The sequence below is a fragment of the Diabrotica undecimpunctata genome, chromosome 11 (genome assembly GCF_040954645.1).
Source record: "Diabrotica undecimpunctata isolate CICGRU chromosome 11, icDiaUnde3, whole genome shotgun sequence".
Lineage (NCBI taxonomy): Eukaryota > Metazoa > Arthropoda > Insecta > Coleoptera > Chrysomelidae > Diabrotica > Diabrotica undecimpunctata.
Genome location: NC_092813.1, coordinates 27,468,709 through 27,490,207, shown reverse-complemented (window position 1 = coordinate 27,490,207; position 21,499 = coordinate 27,468,709). Strand labels below are relative to the sequence as shown.

The following is a 21,499-nucleotide window of genomic DNA, read 5'->3' as shown; positions in this document are numbered from 1 at the left end:
ACCAATAATTACACTAAAGATGATGGTTAGGTAATTTTCTACGATAGACTGCTCTCGAATAAGCTCAAATCCCCAATTTATTATCTCACAAATAATGTATAACTCAGCACAGAGGTTATTGCTTCTATCATACCAACAAACTTTGAACTATGAGCTTACAATACAATTTATTCTAGGTCGTAATTGCAACACTTGGAAGTTTAAGTGGAAAATATATTATTCCGCAATTTATTACGTTGTAGGTAAATGAACTAATTATTAAAATATTACACGATATGTTTTCACAATGTTTCAATTATACACGATGAAATAAAATATTAAGAAGTTAAGAATAATGTAAGATTACAAATTAAGAGATTATTTTTTGATTGAACAATCGTCGTCTTCGTTTTCTTGAGTTTCCGTATCATCTTCATTCGATACATGTAATGAGATTTTTCATTTAAAGTTTGCACAATCTTTGAAATGGTTAATCTTTATTCTTGAGAGGGCATCTGCATTTCTGTTTATTTTTCCTGTACGTTGTTCTATTTTATAATTGTATTCTGTAAGTTTAATCGGCTTCCGGGATCTCTTATCGAGAAAAATCATGTAAGTGGTCGATGATCCGTAATAAGAGTGAATTTTCGGCCATAATTATATTGTCTAAAATGTTTAACTGCCCATACGATAGCCAATAATAATTCTCTCTCTATAGTGGAATATTTATTTATTTTATGTAAATCTGTTCCAATAGGGCCTTGCAATAGAACGGCTCCAATCGCGAATGCACTAGCGTCAGTTAATAGTAAAAATAGTTTCTCAAAATTCGGATATATAAGTATTGGCTCTGGTGTTAAAATATTTTTGAGTTCGTTAAAGGCTTCTTAATAGTCAGAATTAAAAATAAAAGGCACGTCTTTCTGAAGTAATTTCGTAAGTGGTTTAGAAATTTTGGCAAAATTTGGAATAAATCTTCTGTAGTAACCGACTAAATCTAAGAACTATTTTATTTATTTGGTGTTCTTTGGTTCCGAGAAGTTTTTGATGCAAGATATTTTAGATGGATTTGTTTTTACGCCATTTTCTGTTACTAGGTGGCCCAATTACGCTACTTCTTTTCTTAAAAATTCGCACTTGTCTGTATGTATTTTTAAATGTCTTTCCTAACCTTTTAAAAACTTCTGTTAGTCGTGACATGTGATCATGAATAGATACACTAAGCATCTTTCGTTTTGTATTCCTAAGAGGATGTTGTCCATTACTCTTTGGAAAGTAGATGGAGCATTAATTTCTGGATTTCAATCTGGTGAAATTCAGAAGCCAAATCTAGTGTTGTGAAGTATTGGCATCTTTATAGTTGGTCCAATAGTTCTGATATTTCTGGTAGAGAATAACGGTCTTGTACTGTGAGTTCGTTAAGCTTTCGATAATCAATAACAACTCGCCATTTTTGTTTTCCTGACGCATCTAATTTCTTCGGTATGACCCAGACTGGACTCGACCAGGGCGAGACGCTTTTCTAAATTATTCCTTCTTTTAACATTTTATTAATTTGCGTCTTTACGTCTTCCTTATGTATTTGGGGATATCTATAGGATTTAGTGAAGATAGGATTAGCGTTGTTTGTTTCAATTTTGTGCTTGATTTCGTTTGTGAAGGTCAGTTTGTCGCCTTCGACATAAAATATATCTACATATTCAGTATATAATCTAGAATTAGTTCTTGTTCTTAGTAATTTAGATGATCAATTCTTAGTTGTTCTTTAATTATCCGTGTTCTATCTACTACGGGTTCTTTAGAATCGTTTTTGTTGTAGGATAAGATTGTTTCCGAATTTTTGAAAGGTGCGATTGAAATGTCTGAAAATTCGATTGTCTTCGGAATAGCATTAGCATTTAGGACGGAAGTTAGGAATTCTCCATTTTCGTCTACGGACTAATGCATGAGGTAATCTAACTTTTTCTATTTCTTGAGCTGATAATATGGCACCTGTATTTGATAAGTTGCATTTTAGTCTGCATATTTTTTCGGTCCTGCTGTGAATGGCAATTCTGTTTGGCAAAAATGTATCAAATATATCAAATAAAAATATATCAAGAGAAAATATACCAAAAATATAGGAAAATAAAAAAATATCTCAATATAATATCAGTATAAAATAGTATGAAAGAAATATGTTAATATCAATCATTTTAAATATTAGATAATCAACTTGTAATTTTTTTATGTATCTTGATTAATTGACTTGCAATATAGTCAATTTTGTAAATTATTATAACAAAATTATTAACGAGATGATTCAAAATCTACTTACATAAAGAAGAACATCGGGACGCCTTGTTCTCTTTCCTCAGCTACCAGGGGCTTTACTACGTGTTCTTTCCGTAGATTGCAGGAGTGAGGTTGTTCGGAGATGCTTTCTTATTTAAGGGTCGACTTGTTCTCTCTGCTCAGCCACCAGGGTCTTCACTACGTGTTCCTTCCGTAGATCATAGGAGTAAGGACTTCCGTAGATTCTTTGTTCTGTTAAGGGATGAGAATATGCCGCTGTCAGTCAGTATACACGTGTTCTAGCAACGTTAACCGGATCCTACTGACTGCGCCAATTGTTAGATCACTAATCAGATATTTGACTTTTAAAAAAAATATGTATTTGTTACACATTAAATAATAAATAATAGTAGAAAATTAAATTAATTTAAAATGACTACAATAACTGGACTGGTCGAAGTTGCAGCTAAGTGTGTTTCCGGCATCTGAAAATGGTAATTTATAGGTTTGGTATCAGGTACTGAATCGCTGTTCCCATAAATATTGACCAATAATTTGTACAAAGTTCTTCTACTGCGTGCTCAGCGGTTTCTATTGGAATGGAATGATGAAATCTGAAGTCGGCGAACTTAAGCTAGTTCAAGGTTAATATTTTTTCATATAACAGCTCCCCTTATTAGTGTAAAGTCAATGTAATTACTTTGACTTTTACAGAGTAATTGGTGTTCTCTCAGAGTATATATATATATATATATATATATATATATATATATATATATATATATATATATATATATATATATATGTACTTGTGACTCGTTTGGAAAAAATATATAAATGTTTTGGATGGGTTGAAGTCAATAAAAGAAGCTATTGGTTAACTATTTATTATCTCGAGCTTTCAATTGTGTGAAAAAATTTTTGGTTAACCCACCAAATAAAATTAGTTTGGTTAATAAAATTGCTGCTAATATATTTCAAAAGAAATTAATGGAAAAATGTCCTTATCTAATAAATGCTCCTCTAAAATTTTAATATAATTTTGAAAACATTTTCTTAACACAATAACAATTGAATTAATAAATAAGTTAAAATAGCGACCAATTATAAATAAGCCTCAATGTCATAAATGACAAATTAAAATTTTTATTTTTGACAATTTTATTGCCAAAAATAAAATTTTGTATGAAAATTGAAGAAGGTATGTGAAAAGGTATCTTTTCTTTACACGTTATTATAAGTTCATCCAAACCAAAGTTACATAGTATGAAGGATATTTTGCTGCCCATTGGAGTGCCAAAGATTTGTTTAAAGAAATTACCATTGAACAAAACGATGTTAGAGTCAAATATAAATGTTAAAATTCTTATGAAATCATCTAATTTTAACATTTATATTTGAGCCGAGTCGTGAATAAGGTTTCTTTATTTGAGGAACTGGGAAACTAACTACACCAAAAATAAATAAAAAAATACTTATGAGATTTTCTGGGCAACAAACACAAGAAGATTTCGAAACTATTTTATTTGGACGCCGTTTAAGAAAATCCTCTTGCTGGGTAGAAACAAGGCTTATTTCACATAACCAGTTATTACAAATAAAATTATCCAAATTTATCAATCAAAATATTCTAATTTTGATCAACATTCCTTACATTGAGTTTAACCTTTAAACAAAACAGAATTCAAAATTGTAGTTGTGTACCAAATGACAGAAAGGAATAATACTGACTCTCATATAATATGTGGGAATGAAATATCAAACTTTTTTGAAATACACAATAATTATTAAAGTTAACTTTATTTAAAAGGAGACTTTATTTATCATTTTTCAGTTTGTCATGAAAGCAAATCTTTGTATATTAATGAAAAATGCTTATTTTACTTAAAAAAATTTCAACAAAAAGTACCTTGTTTCACGGGCTGTGTATTTCCTTTAAGAAAGTTTATTACCTTGGAATTGGATACAAATCAAACACCCTATCCCACACAAACTGCAAATGATCTAGATGGACCCATGAAAACACAAAATGGACTTGCGGAGGTCAAACATTTAATTGGGCTTCAGATTATCCTGGATGATAACAAAATGTATTCTTCAAAACTAGGCTGCTTAATTCTTACTTAAAACCATGTGGACCTCTTAAGACGTTGGACACGCTGTTTTTCACGTTTCTTACATAGTATACAGTACAACAAATCGGTGATGAACTAATTCACTGAACAAATACTGTCAAATAGCATTTTGAGTTTAAATTCATCTCTTAACTCATGAAATTAAGAAAAAAATTGCCGGTTTTGAAAACTACATACCGAGATCTTATCTCTTCTGAACCGACTCTTCTTCTCCTAACTATTATTACACTTTACTTTACTTTATTGAATTCTCGAAGACAAATAACGAATAACAATAACGAATTTTAAGAAGAAAATCCGGACTCAAACAATAAAACCAACTGCTTTGGATGTCCATCGTATACTGATATTATTTTCTCAAAAGAATATCTTGCCCGCATCAGCGAAAAGATTCCTGTTTATTTGACGCGCAATATCTAATAGACGGAATCAATATCAAATAAAATATCAATTAGTGTTATTACACACAGACTAAAAATTTCTATATTATGAATCTCAGCGACGCAAAAAGATTGAGAAGATTTTTCTGTGTTTTAACATATACCAGGGGAAATAGAAATGCTACAATTTTGCCTTGTTTTGTCTTGTTGTCTTCCGTCATTTTTATTTTCTCTTTTGTCTTCTTTTTCGTTACTTTAGCATCATCCAGACTGCTCTCTGCATTGCGTACTGAATGAGATCTTCTGTGTGTAGAAATCTTTAATCCCGTTTTGCTATCACTGCTATGGGAAATACCGGTGGTATGTATGGTATCACTTTCGGTCGCGATGTTGTCGAAATTTTCATTACTCACTACCTCACTAGACACTACCACACTAGATAACTGTTAGATTTATATGAAAATATTCAGAACTAACTAATTTGTTAACATTTTCAATATTACTATGCGACTCTGAACTATCTCCAGAGTTTAATATTGTATTCTCGCTAGGGAAATTTTAATTTGAATCATTGTCTGAATATGAATCCTTATTTTCAATATCATATTTATTTTCAAGTATATTTTCAATATTATATAATATTGAATAATTATATTTAATTATATTTATTTTCAATGTCAACGTGCATTCACTAATATTAAATCGAATAGTCCTATTCTGTATAGAATGTGCATTATACAATTAATTTGATGAACATTTTCTAAATTTTTCTACATTTTTCGATTTATATCAGATAATTCACTACCTGCTTTTAGTACTTGATCATAAGACCTTTATACTAAATAATCTTTGATTAAACTCCAGCAAAAAGTTTTGTGCTCTTAATAAAAACAAGCAACTTTATGAAGAGTATAAAGATTTCTTCTGGCTCAATATTTGTTTTGTCCTTGTATATCAGATATGTAAAAAACACATTCGTTGCAATTAAGTGGAACCTTGCCAGATAAGCATAATAATATTAACAATAATTGCCGCAGTAACGAGGCGATTCGTCACAGATTGATATAATACAAAAGTAGCTAGAAGAGTAGTCAAGGTCAATAACAATAGATCACTATTCAATCGTTAATTGTAATTAAACATATGTAATCTCAATTACTCGTAGTGAATAGTCACAACAGACGAATTTAAAGTTAACCTCCTATCATCGTCAACTAAGTCTGTTGTTAGTCAATAACCGTTAATCTGTAAATAGTGAGATGTAGCAATAGATGTAAGAATGTAAGAACAGATTTATACATATATTTACAACGCTCCGTATTACGAAGACTAGAACCCCCAGAGATGCACGACCGGCTTAGAGAGACAAGACAAGAATACCTGCCTTATCTTATGGCGTTCCATGTACAATGTACAGTTGTCACTTTATCATACGTTTTTCTCTCTATTTTTCATTTTCTGAAACATGATTCACTCTACCTATGTTGCAAAGATGTTTCCTCAAATGAAAGTGCCCATTTCTCATCTCTCTTATGCTATGATCAACTAGATTAGCCAAAAGTCTTTTGTCAATGTTGTTAATGATTTTCTTTAAATGGGTGTGCTTCTTTTTTGCACTCCATTTATTTTTATACTTTTTCAACCACCTTTTTGTTTTATTTCTAACAAATTGTGACACCGTAGAATCATTCTGAATCTTGAATTAGTTATTAGTAATTAAGTTAATATAGTATTAGTTGTTTGTTCTATATTTAATACCCGTTACTATAGGAGATTAGTTAGATGATGGTATTCATTTCTTCCATGCTCTGATATTAGTTCAACTGAAAGAGGGGTTCCTCAAATAATGTGCCAGGGATATTTGTATGACTTCTACATGGGTCCCTTGTTGGGTCTTCACATATTGTAACCTCAGGATAGTTAAAAAAGCTAAAGTTTATTTCCTTGTATCCTTATTTATAGTATTTTTGTTAGATTCTTTCATCATCAATATTATAATACAGTTTTATGCCTACAATTTTATCATTAAATAATAATATTTTTTAGCTCTTCTGAAAACGACAAGAAGACAAGAACAGAAAAATCAAAAAACAAACCCGAAAAAATGTCTAATTTGAAAACAAACACATCTATTAATCCAATATTCTCTAAGCAGCCCTCGAAATCTCAGAAAAATGTTAAAGACAATAAATACGAAAAATTTAATAAATATGAACAAAAGAGATTGCTAGAAAGTAAGACATCTAGAAGTAGATCCAATTCAAGAGAAAGAGTTGGAAAAAGACCGAGGTCCGAATCGGAGGACGAGGAACTAGCTGAAATTAGAAAAAGAAGGCAAATATATGAAGCGGAGTTTGCTGAAATATCTAGAAAATTAAAATTAGGTAAGGTTGATTATTAAAAATAAACTGTAAACTTAAAGAAATAGAGAAAGAAAGAAAATTGTGTAAAGTTGGACAAAATAAATTTTACGCTACATTTATGTTCTCTTGTATAACACATTAGGTTTTATAAATAAAAAATTCATGCGTTAATGTAAAATTATACTCCACACTTCTCTTGTACTTTTAATTCTAATTTTCTTCCGAATCGATAAAAATGTCGATTTACTTAGTGGCACATACTTTTAAAGAGCATTTTTATACGATTCGATCGTATATCGCACTCGAAAATTTTACCGCGTCCTTCGAAATTTACATTCAAATTTTATTGAAGTAGTCGACTACCTATAAGCCATCCTGCAACTAAAAATATTTGGAAAGCGAGATGCAGTAAGAAGAAGAACATCCTGGTTAAAAGTCTTCAGAACCTGGTTCAACACAACATATGTGCAGCTTTTTACCGCTGCTCAAGATAACACAAAGGTTGCCAGGATGATCGCCAACATTCATCACAGATAGGACACCAAGAAATACCTTCTGTTTCGAAGTTTTTGAAATATTAGCTACTAATACATCGTAACAAACCTACCGACATTGACATCTGTTATTTACCGTTATCAAAAACTAACTAGAGCTATAGGTGTGTCGGGAGTTCCCGGTCATCTAAGATTCGACTCACCGGCTCCAGCTCACTTTAGAGAACCGCATCACTTTGTGAGGTGACGGGAGTTATAGTCGTTGACCCCATAAGCCAATACCCTAAATCCGATGCGTCACCACCTGAACTATGATCGACCTGAATATAAAAGTGCAACTTGCGAATTATTGTTTTATTTTCCAATGTGTAATGTATTTCATTTTAATTAATTATTATTCAGTCTGATTTGAAACTTTGTACAGTGAAGTCTGATTTTAATATTGTAACTTTTAAGAACGCAATAAAGTTCTCTCGCATTTGTAAATTAAATAATTATTTTTTAAAAATTGTCCCTGAAGGGCAGAAACTATCAGTGGCGCAGTCTTAGTGGATTTTTCGTAGAATTCCATTGCGGATATTCGTGAGTTTTAACTCTTTGACGAAAAAAGAACCGGTTTCCGTTTTTCATAAACTTTTCGAACTGTCAGTGATTTTGGGCTCCATCAGGACATCCACAATTTCCAGGGATATCAGAATAAACAAGCAGAAGTACATAAATGTGGTAAGCTAATAATTTTTATTCATATTCAGACTCCTCTTTGCCTATTAAATCCTTTTGTGAAAATAATAGTCAAGAGTACGTATTATTTACTTATTATTTTTGATAGATAAGAATATAATATCATTTTATCTAATTGATAGATAAGAATATAATATCTTTTTCATAGCGAGGATAAACCTCGCTATGAAAAAGATTAATTTACAAATAGAGTTAAGCATTTTATAAAAACTAAGGATGAACTACCTATTTATAGTAAATCGTATAGATACCCTTTTGTTCATAAACCAGAAGTAAATAGTCAAATAAACAAAATGTTAGAGCAAGGAATTATTAGACCAAGCAACTCACCTTGGTCCTCGCCTATCTGGGTAGTACCCAAAAAAGCAGATGCATCAGGAAAAAAGAAATGGAGAATTGTCGTAGATTATAGGAAACTGAACGAGAAAACAATTCCAGACAAATACCCATTACCAAATATTATCGATACACTTGATAAATTAGGCAGATGCAACTATTTTAGTACACTTGATCTAGCTAGTGGTTTTCATCAGATTGAGATGCACCCAGACGATATTCCCAAGACAGCTTTCAATATTGAGAATGGACATTATGAATATGTTCGTATGCCATTTGGACTCAAGAATGCTCCTGCAACTTTTCAGAGAGTTATGGACGATATTCTGCGATGTCTTCAAGATGACATCTGTCTTGTTTACTTAGACGATATAATTATTTTTTCTACCTCACTACAAGAGCATATTGTAAATTTAGAAAAAGTTTTTAAACGTTTACAAGTTAATAATTATTTTAAAATACAACTAGATAAGTGTGAATTTCTAAGAAAAGAAGTAGCGTATCTTGGTCATATTGTAACTACAGAAGGTGTAAAACCAAACAAAGATAAGATTAATGCAATTGTCAAATATCCAATTACTAAAACAGCACGCGAAATAAAAGGATTTTTAGGATTGTTAGGATATTACAGGAGATTTATAAAAGATTTTGCCAGATTAACTAAACCATTAACGAAATGTTTAAAAAAGGATGCTAAGATAGAACACACTCCAGAATTTGTAAAATGTTTCGAAGATTGCAAAAATTAATTAATTAATGAACCTATACTTCAGTATCCAGATTTTGATAAAGATTTTATATTAACTACTGATGCAAGTAATGTAGCAGTAGGAGCCGTATTATCTCAACTGGTAAATGGTCAAGACAAACCAGTAGCTTATGCCTCGAGAACATTAAACTAGTCCGAACAAAACTACAGTGTTATAGAAAAAGAACTTCTTGCGATAGTATGGGCAACTAAATATTTTAGGCCTTATCTATTTGGAAGACAGTTTAAAATTATGACAGACCATAAACCTTTACAGTGGCTTATGTCTCTAAAAGAACCAAATTCACGATTAGTAAGATGGCGTTTAAAATTAGAGGAATTTGATTACATAATCGAATACAAGAAAGGAAGTTGCAATGCAAATGCAGACTCCCTATCTAGAATAGAGATTCATTGTAATGAATTTTTAAAATACATGGAAGAACAAAATAAGACTCCGACAAGGAACGATGATGATAGCGTTTCGATGGCTGTAAATATCGACGATGACATTAACGAAGAAAACATAGAACAAGGAAATGACCAAGATAATGACATTGAAGATAACAATGATGATGGAGAAACTGTACATACTAGTATAGAAGATCCAATACTAGGAATGTTCATTTCTGATAAACATCTTAATGTTTTTGATCACCAAATTGTAATTGATTTTGTTTTACACTCAGCTGCCAAACCAAAAATTGAAAAAATATTTCCCAACAGAAAAAGACTTTATATCCAAATTTCAAAAAATAATATTGTACAAGAAACCATTGACCCAAAATACAAATATGCTGTGTACTTCAAAGAAGACACCTTTATACCAGAAATATTAGAAACGTTAAAAAACACATTTAAAAATTCTGCCTACAAGTTAATAAAATGTAACAGCATCTTAAAAGATTTAGTAGACAAAGATGAACAGCATGAAAAAATAAGGTTATTTCATGAAGGAAAAACCAATCACCGAGGCATTCTAGAAACAGAAACTAGAATTAAACGTACCTACTATTGGCCAGGAATAAAACAAGATGTAACAGATTTTATAAATAATTGTAATATTTGCCAAGTAAATAAATATGATCGTAATCCGCCAAATCAAAAATTAATGATTACACCCACAGCTACGAAACCGTTTGAAATAATATTTGCAGACACTTTTCAAAGTCAAGGCCAAAAATTTCTTACTATAATAGACACATTTTCTAAATACAGTCAAGCATACCCACTTTCAGCTTTGACAAGTACTGAAATTGTAAGAGCTTTTCTAACCTTCATGACACATCATGGAATTCCTGATCTCGTAACTATGGACCGAGGCACAGAATTAAAAAACTCTGTTGTACAAGAATTCTTCGACATACATAAAGTAAAAACTCATTATGTTACTACAAATAGTACCCAATCTAAAGGATCTATAGAGAGATTTCATTCTACTCTAATAGAACACCTACGAATAATTAGAAGTAAATCAGATGGAAAAATTCATATCTTAAATCAAATGCCTTATGCTATTTTAGGATATAATAACTCAATACATTCCGTAACTCAACAAAAGCCTATAGATATTATAAATGGACACATTAACACTAAATAAATATTTGATATGAACATAGACCAAAAACTGATTAATAATTATATGCAGAAACATAGAGATATGACCAAAGAGATCTATAAAGAACTTAATAAAAAATTGACCGAACAAAAAGAAAAATGTATTGAATATCACAATAAGGATCGACACGAACCACTTACATACGAAGAAGACAGGATGATGTGATGTGTTTCAGTGATGTTTACAGGAAAAACACTACACTTGTACGAAATAAACTTAACCCTAAATTTATGAAAGATAAAGTTGTTAAATATACAAAAATTAAAGTTGCTACTCAAAAAAGACTTTTACATAAACAAAACTTAAGACGACCAAAAACTAACCGGAAAAAACTCTTGCAGGTTCCTAATGACAACGATGATAGTCCTGGGCCTTCAACAAGCCAAAACTAAAGACTTAATAAACAAATTTTATTATCGACAGATATTGTAGAGAATTTTAATAATACTATTTCTCTCATAAAGAGTAACCAAAAAGTAATTTTCTCTGGTTTAGAATCTATTCGTTCAAACCTTAATAAATTTATTTTTAATTTTGAAGATTTCCTTATAACTTGAAATATTTTAGATCAATTAAGTATAAGTATAAATATTATAGGAAGAAGACGAAACTTCTGGCTAAAGAATCTACGGGAATGGTATAGCTGTAGCAGCAACGAATTGTTTCGGTCAGCAGTTTCGAAAATACGTATAGCCCTGATGATTGCCAACCTTCGGAACGAAGATGGCACTTGAAGAAGAAGATAAATATTATATTACAGTTGCTAACAGAAATAGAAAACTCTATAACATTTGCGAAACTAGGTATTTTAAATAGTAGTATAGTAAAGATTAATGAACTTAAGTCAATATTAACTCAAATTATGAAATATCATTGAAGAAACGAACTAATTTATCCGAATATCACATCAGACATAAATAAATATTATAATATCTTAGAAACAGAAGCGTACTACTCCAACTTGACAATTGTTTTCATTGTCCATGTTCCAATAGCTTATCCCGACGAATACTTCTACTATCATTTATACTCGATTCCTACTGTAAATCGAACTACCACCCCCTAACACCTATCTGATAATGAATGAAAATTTTTACCAATACACATCTGTACCATGCTCCAATCTGAAGCCAAAATTCTTCTGTCCCGAGAATCATCTGAAAAGTAAAAATGAAGAAGACTGTCTATTCCAACTCCTTAAACTGAAATCTAATCCTACGAGATGCCAAAGAATAGAAGTTCAGATTTCAAAAAATATGATCCAACAAGTAGATGAGTCCCACTACATCGCTGTTTTGGTAACCAAAACCAAAATCCAAATGAACTGTACCAACACAGATCTTCAATTAATTTCTGGAAATTGTCTCATCACAGTTTCCTTCCAATGCCAGTTTAGCACAGAAGACCAAACATTTAGCAATAATCGCCTCATTTCTGAAAGTCAGCCACTATTACTTCCGAATATAGTTATTCCTCATCCTCATCAAGAAGAGATTCCCAAAGTTCATATCGAAGATGTCCAACTGGACCAGATTCATTTAGTTAAGAAGAAACAAGAAGAAATTAAAACATTGATACTTAAAAACTCAGAAGCTACTAGTCCTTTTAACTTTTGGAACCTATCAATAATATTTTTGATTATAATAATTTTTGCATATTTTGGTATTAAATGTATAAGAAGAACGAATTCGCAAAGAAAAGATGATAGTCCCATGGAGAGTGTTCACATCCAAGATGATCCTAAAGAAAACCTACCACAAGCCCAACCTAGGTCATTTTTCAATTCCATGAAAAATTCCAGAAACTAAGGGTGGAGGAGTTATAGTCGTTGACCCCATAAGCCAATACCCTAAATTCGATGCGTCAGCACCTGAACTTTACTATGATCGACCTGAATATAAAAGTGCAACTTGCGAATTATTATTTTATTTTCCAATGTGTAATGTATTTCATTTTAATTAATTATTATTCAGTCTGATTTGAAACTTTGTACAGTGAAGTCGCATTTGTAAATTAAATAATTATTTTTTAAAAATCGTCCCTGAATGGCAGAAACTATCAGTCGGGTCAGTCGGGTCAGCAGAGATCATATACAAACCAAATATATAATTTTCTCAAGTGGTCAACTTTAAACCTTACAAGACATATGTGTTTAAAGCATCCAGATAGTCATGCTATAATTTAGTTCAGTACATTTTTTTCAGCCCATTTGCTTCCTACCAGCAATAAGCAAAATTACAGAGCGAGTTATCTTAGTTAGGTTAAAAGAGGAGTTCGAGATGATAGAAACAATAGCAGAAGCGCAGTTCGGATTCAAAAGTGCATGCATACAAACTACAGTTATTGAGACTAGGTGAATACATCTTAAAAGAGTTAAGGGAGAGGAAATATATAGCAGCCATTTTCTTGATGACAGCAAAGCCTTTTACAGAGTCTGGTACGAAGGCTTGCTGTATGAAATACATGAAATACAAACTAATTTGGATATAGCGAAGCGATGACATATTTTCTCTCGTCTTACCTGGCCAACAAAAGGTTCTAAGTTTGCATAGAACCAACACTATTTAAGGTCGGAAACATAGAGGCCGGAGTGCCACAGGGAGCGTTGTTGTCGCCCTACCTATACACAATTTTCACGACCGATACCGAGCCTGTACTTTAACGACACTGCAATAGTAGCTAGTAGTAGCGATCTTGACCTGACAGCGAGATACTTACAAGCGACACTTAACCGTATGCAATTCTATTGTATTAAGTAGAAAATCGCGATCAACCCGGACAACCCGGACTCAGGTTGTCATGTACAAAAAAGGTGCAACCTAACAATACTCCAATTGAATGGGCAAATAATTCCAAATACCTTGGTAATACGTTAGATAAAAAACTAACATTCACCGAGCATATCAACCAAACGGTACATAAGGCCAAGCTTCTTAGTAGTCTACTCCTACTCTCGTCACTAATAGGGTAAAAAAGTAGACTAAAGTTCAAAACAAAGATCAAAATTGCAAATGCTATAATTCTGCCAACCCTACATATGCCTCAGCGGCATGAGGTCACACGTGCAAGCCAAATCAGATGAAAATTCAAATCGTGCAAAACTTTATAATTAGGGAGGCTCTCAATCTTCGTAGATACGTGCCTTTAAAGTTCTTATTTAGGGATTCTCAACAAAAGAGAGTCCTGAAAATGAGTGAAGAACGTGCACATGAAATAATTAACAACCTTAGTCACAATCCGATCCAAACACTAAGAGCGTTGACAGACTACGATCCAAACGTGAGGACAGTATACAGACGGCCAAACGATCGCTTGATAACCTGAGGTAACCACAAGCCACCCTAACAACGCAATAACAGAAAGACTAAAAAACACAAAAAAAAATTACAAAAAATACAAAAGATCACTGCTCATTAAAAAAATAACCTTTACCACTCAATACTCTTTTCTTTCTATTAATATTTTAACTTCACCTTAACTAATAACCTTCTGTTCTTTAACTTCAACAGACAAGTCGTTGATGGCTCTCTATCCGGAACACACATGTATTTAGGGACCAGAGTCAAGATATAAAATTAAATTCAGTCAATCATAGAGAGAAAAGCTCTCTTTGAGCTACTAAAATTAGGTGGTCTAAACACTACCAAGGGAAACAGAGGATGTTCGCTTACCCAGGGCATCCAAAGTAATATCCAGTAGATAAGCCCCCCCCCCATTCGTTAGTCACATGATGGGGAGGGGTGGTGAAATAGCTTGAGGGTCAGATAGGTATCCGGTGACCGAAAAAAGTACCAACTACAATCTGTACGTAATGCAGTTATTCCAGACAGCACAATACTTAGAACCGGCTATGCGAGAAGAGGAGATTGTCCTATATATCGCCAGGCAATATAACCATAACATGGCGGAAACAATAGCTCTTAACAATATAAAGACGATGGAAAGTCTGACAGGATATCTTCAGAGGATTGAGAGGAGTGTAGGGACGCAGAATCGAAATGGACAAGAGCAAGGGACATATAGGAATAACACAGCAAATAGACAGGGATATGTGAATCGAGGGAAAAATTATAGGGAAAGAGAATTTGAGAGACAAAATAGAAGCAGGGATTTTACAAATAGGGGAGAGAATATGAACAATGTCAGGAGAGATATCGGAAGATATAACTGGGAACGTAGACAAGGGAATCCAAACAATGATAGAGGGAATAACTGGAGACAGGGAAATGACAGAGGCAATAATTGGAGACAGAACCAGGGAAATTAACCACAGGAGACGAGAAATAGGGAAGTTTACAGAGAAGGGAATCCAAGATATAATAGGGGGGAAAATGAGGAGAGAAGACAGGTGAATGTAGTTAGAACAGAGGAGAATAGGGGGAAGCAAGTGTTGATGCAGAAGGGAGAAATTTTGTTTAGACCGCTCCTATGTGCATAATATTGTCTACTTATCAAAGTATGAACATACAAGGGAGTTTATTAGAGATACTGGGGAATTAAATAAAAATAATAACACTAATACTTTAAAGTTTATTGAAGGGTACATACAAGATTCAGTATACAAGTTATTATTAGATACAGGTTCAGAAGTAACTCTAATCAACAAAAACATTGTAAATAATTTAAATAAGGACAATATTATAGTGATAAAAACAAATAAATTATCATTAATAGGGGCGAATAATAAAAAATTATATGATACTAATAGTTCTATAATCTGTAATGTAAAATTGGGAAATAAAATGTATGAAATACAAATGTTAGTGGTAGATCACTTAAATTTTGAGATAGTATTGGGAAATGATGAAATGGAAAAACATAAAATGATTATTAACTATGTCAATCAAACTTTACAAATTGATCAAGAATCTATTAAATTTTGTAAATTAAATAAAGAAGAGATTTTGAATAAAGAAGAATTTCAGATTTGTCAAGTAAACAGTTCAGAAGAAATTATTTTAGTGCCAAAGGAACATGAAATGGAGATAAGAAGTTTGTTAAAGGAACATCAGAGGTTATTCAATCAAGAGGTGTGTGTGGCAAAACAATATGTACATAAATTGGAAATGAACAAAGAAATCAACAATTATAAAATGAAGACATATCCCATTCCGTACAAATTAAAGAATGAGGTGTACCGAGAGCTGGATAAAATACTGAGGGATGGAATAATAGAAAGAAGTAATTCTCCTTATATTAGTGCCATCACATGTGTAAGAAAAAAATCAGGAGAAATCAGGATATGCCCGGATGCTCGTAATATCAACAGCTATACGAGAAAACAATATGAGAGTCCAATGAATGTTGAGGGTATTTTTGGAAGAATCACTAAAGCTAAAGTCTTTTCAAAGTTGGACCTTCGGCATAGCTTTTGGCTTATTCCATTAGCCAAAGAAAGCAGATGTTATACAGCATTCATGGTGGATGGTATTGTGTACCAATTCTGTGTAGTACCATTTGGACTCCAGAGTTCATGTGCAGCACTGGTCAGAACTTTGCATTCCATTCTGAACAAATATGAAAGGTTCATTCTCCACTACATAGACGACATCTTGGTATTTTCTGAAGATTAGTTGTCACATCAGGATCACCTAAAAACATTAATGGAGGAGTAATAACAGCAGGTTTAAAATTAAATTTAGAAAAATGCTTTTTTTACCAAAAAGAAGTCAAATATCTAGGATATGCGCTCAATACACAAGGAGTCAGTATGGATCCAGAAAGGATACAAACGATTTAAGAATTTGCCACACCACATAATCTCAAAACACTCAGAGGTTTCTTAGGAATATTGAATTATTTTAAACGATTAATTCCAGACCTAAGTAGGATGGAAGTGCCACTAATAGAACTGTTAAAGAAGAACCAGAAATGGGAATGGACTCCAGAAAGAAATACAGCTTTTTTACAATTAAAACAAATTTTTACAACTAATTTGCAAGTGTATCATCCGGAGTATGATAAGGAGTTTATACTAAGAACGGATGCATCATGTGAGAGATTAGCTGGAGTGTTGCTACAACAACAAGAAGAAAAGGAAGTTCCTATAAGTTTCGTATCTAGGGTAACCAAAGATTTTGAAAAAAGATATTCAGCAACGGAAATAGAAATGGCAAGTGTGATCTACTGTGTTACCAAATTAAGATTATTTTTGTTAGGAGCACATTTTGTATTGGAAACGGATCATTCTGCTCTGACAACTTTGTTTAAAAACAGGTTTGCCAACAACAGAATTCATAGATGGAGCCTTTTGTTACAAGAATATGACTTCGAAATTAGACATATTCCAGGCAAGTCAAACATTGTAGCAGATGTACTAAGCAGAGAAGCACAACAAAGAAGTGAAGGAAGAAAATATCAAATTGGAATCAACAGAATGAAGAATGAAAAAGGGCTGTATTCGTTAGAAAGAATCTTGGAAGATCAGAGAAGATTGGAAAAAGCAGAAAAGAAGAGAGCAATCAACATCAATGGAGTATGGTGTAAGAAGTTGGAAACCATAGAAGTTTATGTCGTAACCAAAGAATTAGCAGAAGAAATCATGAGAGATCTACATGCTGAATATGGTCATATAGGGAGCAGAAAATTATGGATGTTGTTTAGGGAAAATTATTTTACAAGAAAAGATATATCCATGGCGAAAAACATCACTAAAAGTTATACCATTTGTCAGTTAGCAAAGGAGAAGAATTTCCACAATGTTAATGTAGCAAAATCAAAATCCATAGTTGCAGAGAGACCTTTAAAATTAGTTGCTATCGATTTTGTCAGTAATTTAGCCATAAGTGAATAGGGCTGCAAAAATATTTTTATAATGATTGACATACATACAAAATTTGTAAAGTTATATCCCAGCGAAAGGACAAATGTAAAAACCGTAAAATACTATCTAGAAAAATACATAGAGGAAGTAGGTACTCCAGAAACAATTATCTTAGATCATGCCACATATTTTGAAAGTCCAAGATTAAAAAGAGTTTGTGAAGAAAAGAAAATCCAATTAAATTTCATTAGTATCAGAAGACCCGCATCTAATCCTGCAGAAAGATACATCAAAGAGGTGGTAAAATTCTTAAGAATTTTGTGTGCTAGACAACATTATTTATGGCAGGAAAATTTGCCACAAGTTGAAAGATTTTTAAATGAGACACCACATGGAATCACCAAACAATGCTCATATTTCCTAATGTCTGGAAAGTATCCAGAAAGACCCTGGGAAATCAGTAATACAGGGGACATTCAAGAAGTAATGAAGAAGGTGAACCACAATTTAATAAGAAATGCTAATCGTTATGTAAATAGAATCAATAAGAAGAGAAAGAAAAGAGTTACTTTTGAAAAAGGGGAGAAGGTACTTATCAGGTCACTACAGGTGCCTAAAAGGGATGAAAATCTGTGTGGAAAATTACTTTTGCCATTTGAAGGACCTTATGTCATTAGTACTGAACATGGGGTAAACGGTTATGAACTAAGACATCCAGAAACTAATAAAATTAGAGGGATATTTAATATAGAGGGAATTTATAAGTATTATGAATAAACATACAAGGGTAGGCAATATTATGACACGAATTTGGTACTAAAATACTATCTAGAAAAATACATAGAGGAAGTAGGTACTCCAGAAACAATTATCTTAGATCATGCCACATATTTTGAAAGTCCAAGATTAAAAAGAGTTTGTGAAGAAAAGAAAATCCAATTAAATCTCATTAGTATCAGAAGACCCGCATCTAATCCTGCAGAAAGATACATCAAAGAGGTGGTAAAATTCTTAAGAATTTTGTGTGCTAGACAACATTATTTATGGCAGGAAAATTTGCCACAAATTGAAAGATTTTTAAATGAGACACCACATGGAATCACCAAACAATGCCCATATTTCCTAATGTCTGGAAAGTATCCAGAAAGACCCTGGGAAATCAGTAATACAGGGGACATTCAAGAAGTAATGAAGAAGGTGAACCACAATTTAATAAGAAATGCTAATCGTTATGTAAATAGAATCAATAAGAAGAGAAAGAAAAGAGTTACTTTTGAAAAAGGGGAGAAGGTACTTATCAGGTCACTACAGGTGCCTAAAAGGGATGAAAATCTGTGTGGAAAATTACTTTTGCCATTTGAAGGACCTTATGTCATTAGTACTGAACATGGGGTAAACAGTTATGAACTAAGACATCCAGAAACTAATAAAATTAGAGGGATATTTAATATAGAGGGAATTTATAAGTATTATGAATAAACATACAAGGGTAGGCAATATTATGACACGAATTTGGTATTATAAGATATAAGATATAAGTTTTGTAAATAGAAGGATAATTAATAAATAAGCATATCTTGATATAAATTTGATAATTAAATAATTTATTGGGAACAGATGTACAGAATAATGATGAATTTATATAAACAAAAAAGGTTAATTTATTTTCAAGTAGATTTATAGGAGTTACAACTATAAATAAATGAGCAAAATACTATGGGCAAATCGATATTTTGTAGAAATTGGGAAATAGGGAATATTATAATGATAAATAGTATATGCGGAAATAAGATGAAAAATAGAATTATATGAAATATTGAAATATGAAATATAGAGAGTTATATGTAGAGATGATAAAATGAATATTATATGCGGATATAAAAAGAATAAATAATAATGCGGCAATGAATAAAGATACTGAAATAGTATATGAAATAGTATATAGGGGAAAAATTATAAGAATTTCTACGAAAATAGTACAAGAAATAAATAGTACAGGAAAATAAGTAAAGAAATTGGGAAAGTACTTGGAAATTTGATTCTGAAGTTGATATAATTAGTGAAAGATTTGTAGATTTTGTTTGAGAAGAGAAAGAACGTTGGTTGCTGTTAGTAACGGATAACAGGTTTTTTGGAGAGGCCGACGAGGATTTTTCGACGAAGGGGAGCCCTGAAACTGTGGAATAGGTCGGGAGTTTTTTTTTTTAACTCGTCTAATTAGAATTTTAGTTTTTCCACAGTTTCCACAGCAGAGATATCCAGAATTTGTTCCAGAGAGTAAGAGAAACAGTTTGACTTATAAATTATTATTGGAGTACAGAAATGTCATTTAAATTGAGAAAATTAAAATTCATGAATTTACATAATTGCAATAGGCCTTAAAAAATAGAAAATATTAATGATCATTAAATTAAAAATAGAATAGTGCGTACCTTAACTTCCGAAGAGAGGATTGATATTCCAGTTTCACCGATTATTTTGCGAGTAGTTAGTTTTCTTTAAATAAATCAGAACTGTTTTAAAGTGAGGTTGGATAATAATTTTGGGGATCATTTGAAATTTTGATTATATTTGAATGCAAGTTAAAAGTCAGCGGAATAAAGTGTTCATTTTCTCATTCTTTATAGTTCATTAAAATACTTTATAAAGTTGCAATATTTATTTAGTTTTTAGGTACTTGTAAAGAGTCTCCACATTTTGTAATAAATTTTTATTGTCACGACACTAAACCACATTAAGATTTATACGATTCCTATTTTTGTAAATTTTTTAAAGGCAACCCAAGTTGCAGACGAATTTTATTGTTTATATTAAATTTGTTCAATATTAATAAATAACGTGCTTCATTTGGGTTAATTTATCAAAAGTCTAAAGTAAATTTTGGTTTAATTTCTTTTTGAACTCTACCAGGAGACTACAGAGTCGACGTCACACAGTGACAGATTGCTTAGAACACATAATTGAGCTAGCGGAGGTATATATTAAATTAAACAACGAACCACATATTTTAAAAATTACAACATTTATTATAAATAAAAATAAAATTAATAAAATACAACTTTTTCAATATATATATATATATATATATATATATATATATATATATATATATATCATCATAATTTTGGCTTTACAACCCTGTGTGGGTCCTAGCCTCCCCAAGAATTTTTCTCCAGTCGTCCCTATCCATCGCCTTCCTCCGCCAAGCACGTATTTCCATATTTCTCATATCTTGGTCTATGTTATCTAGGTATCTTGTTCTGGGTCTTCCTCTTCTTCTTTGACCAATAGGTCTATCAAGGAGCGTTTTTCTAGCTGGGTCGGTTTGCTCCATCCGCATTACATGGCCTACTCACCTCAGACGTCCTATCTTTATGTGTTTTACGATATCTGGTTCCTGGTATATCCTATAGAGTTCGAAGTTGTATATATCCTTATATATATATATATATATATATATATATATATATATATATATATATATATATATATATATATATATATATATATATATATATATATGTATATGTCGTAGGCAAGTATGAAATACAGGCATTCTCGCAAAAGCCTAGTCATTTTCGTAATGACTTGGCAGTTTGTATAACGTTTTCATTTTTACGAAATGACTTCAACCTTTTAGGCATTTGCGAAACTACCGGAAACGGTAA

At 31.9% G+C, this 21,499-nt stretch overlaps 1 protein-coding gene across 1 annotated transcript in view; it reads left to right on the top strand.

Moving 5' to 3' along the window:
* Positions 1 to 21,499, top strand: part of LOC140452813 (uncharacterized) — a 93,406-nt gene that overhangs the window by 29,508 nt on the left and 42,399 nt on the right. Inside the window, exon 2 of the mRNA XM_072547145.1 lies at positions 6,815 to 7,152. Coding sequence (XP_072403246.1) covers positions 6,815 to 7,152 — 338 coding nt within the window. The remainder of the gene's footprint in view (positions 1 to 6,814; positions 7,153 to 21,499) is intronic.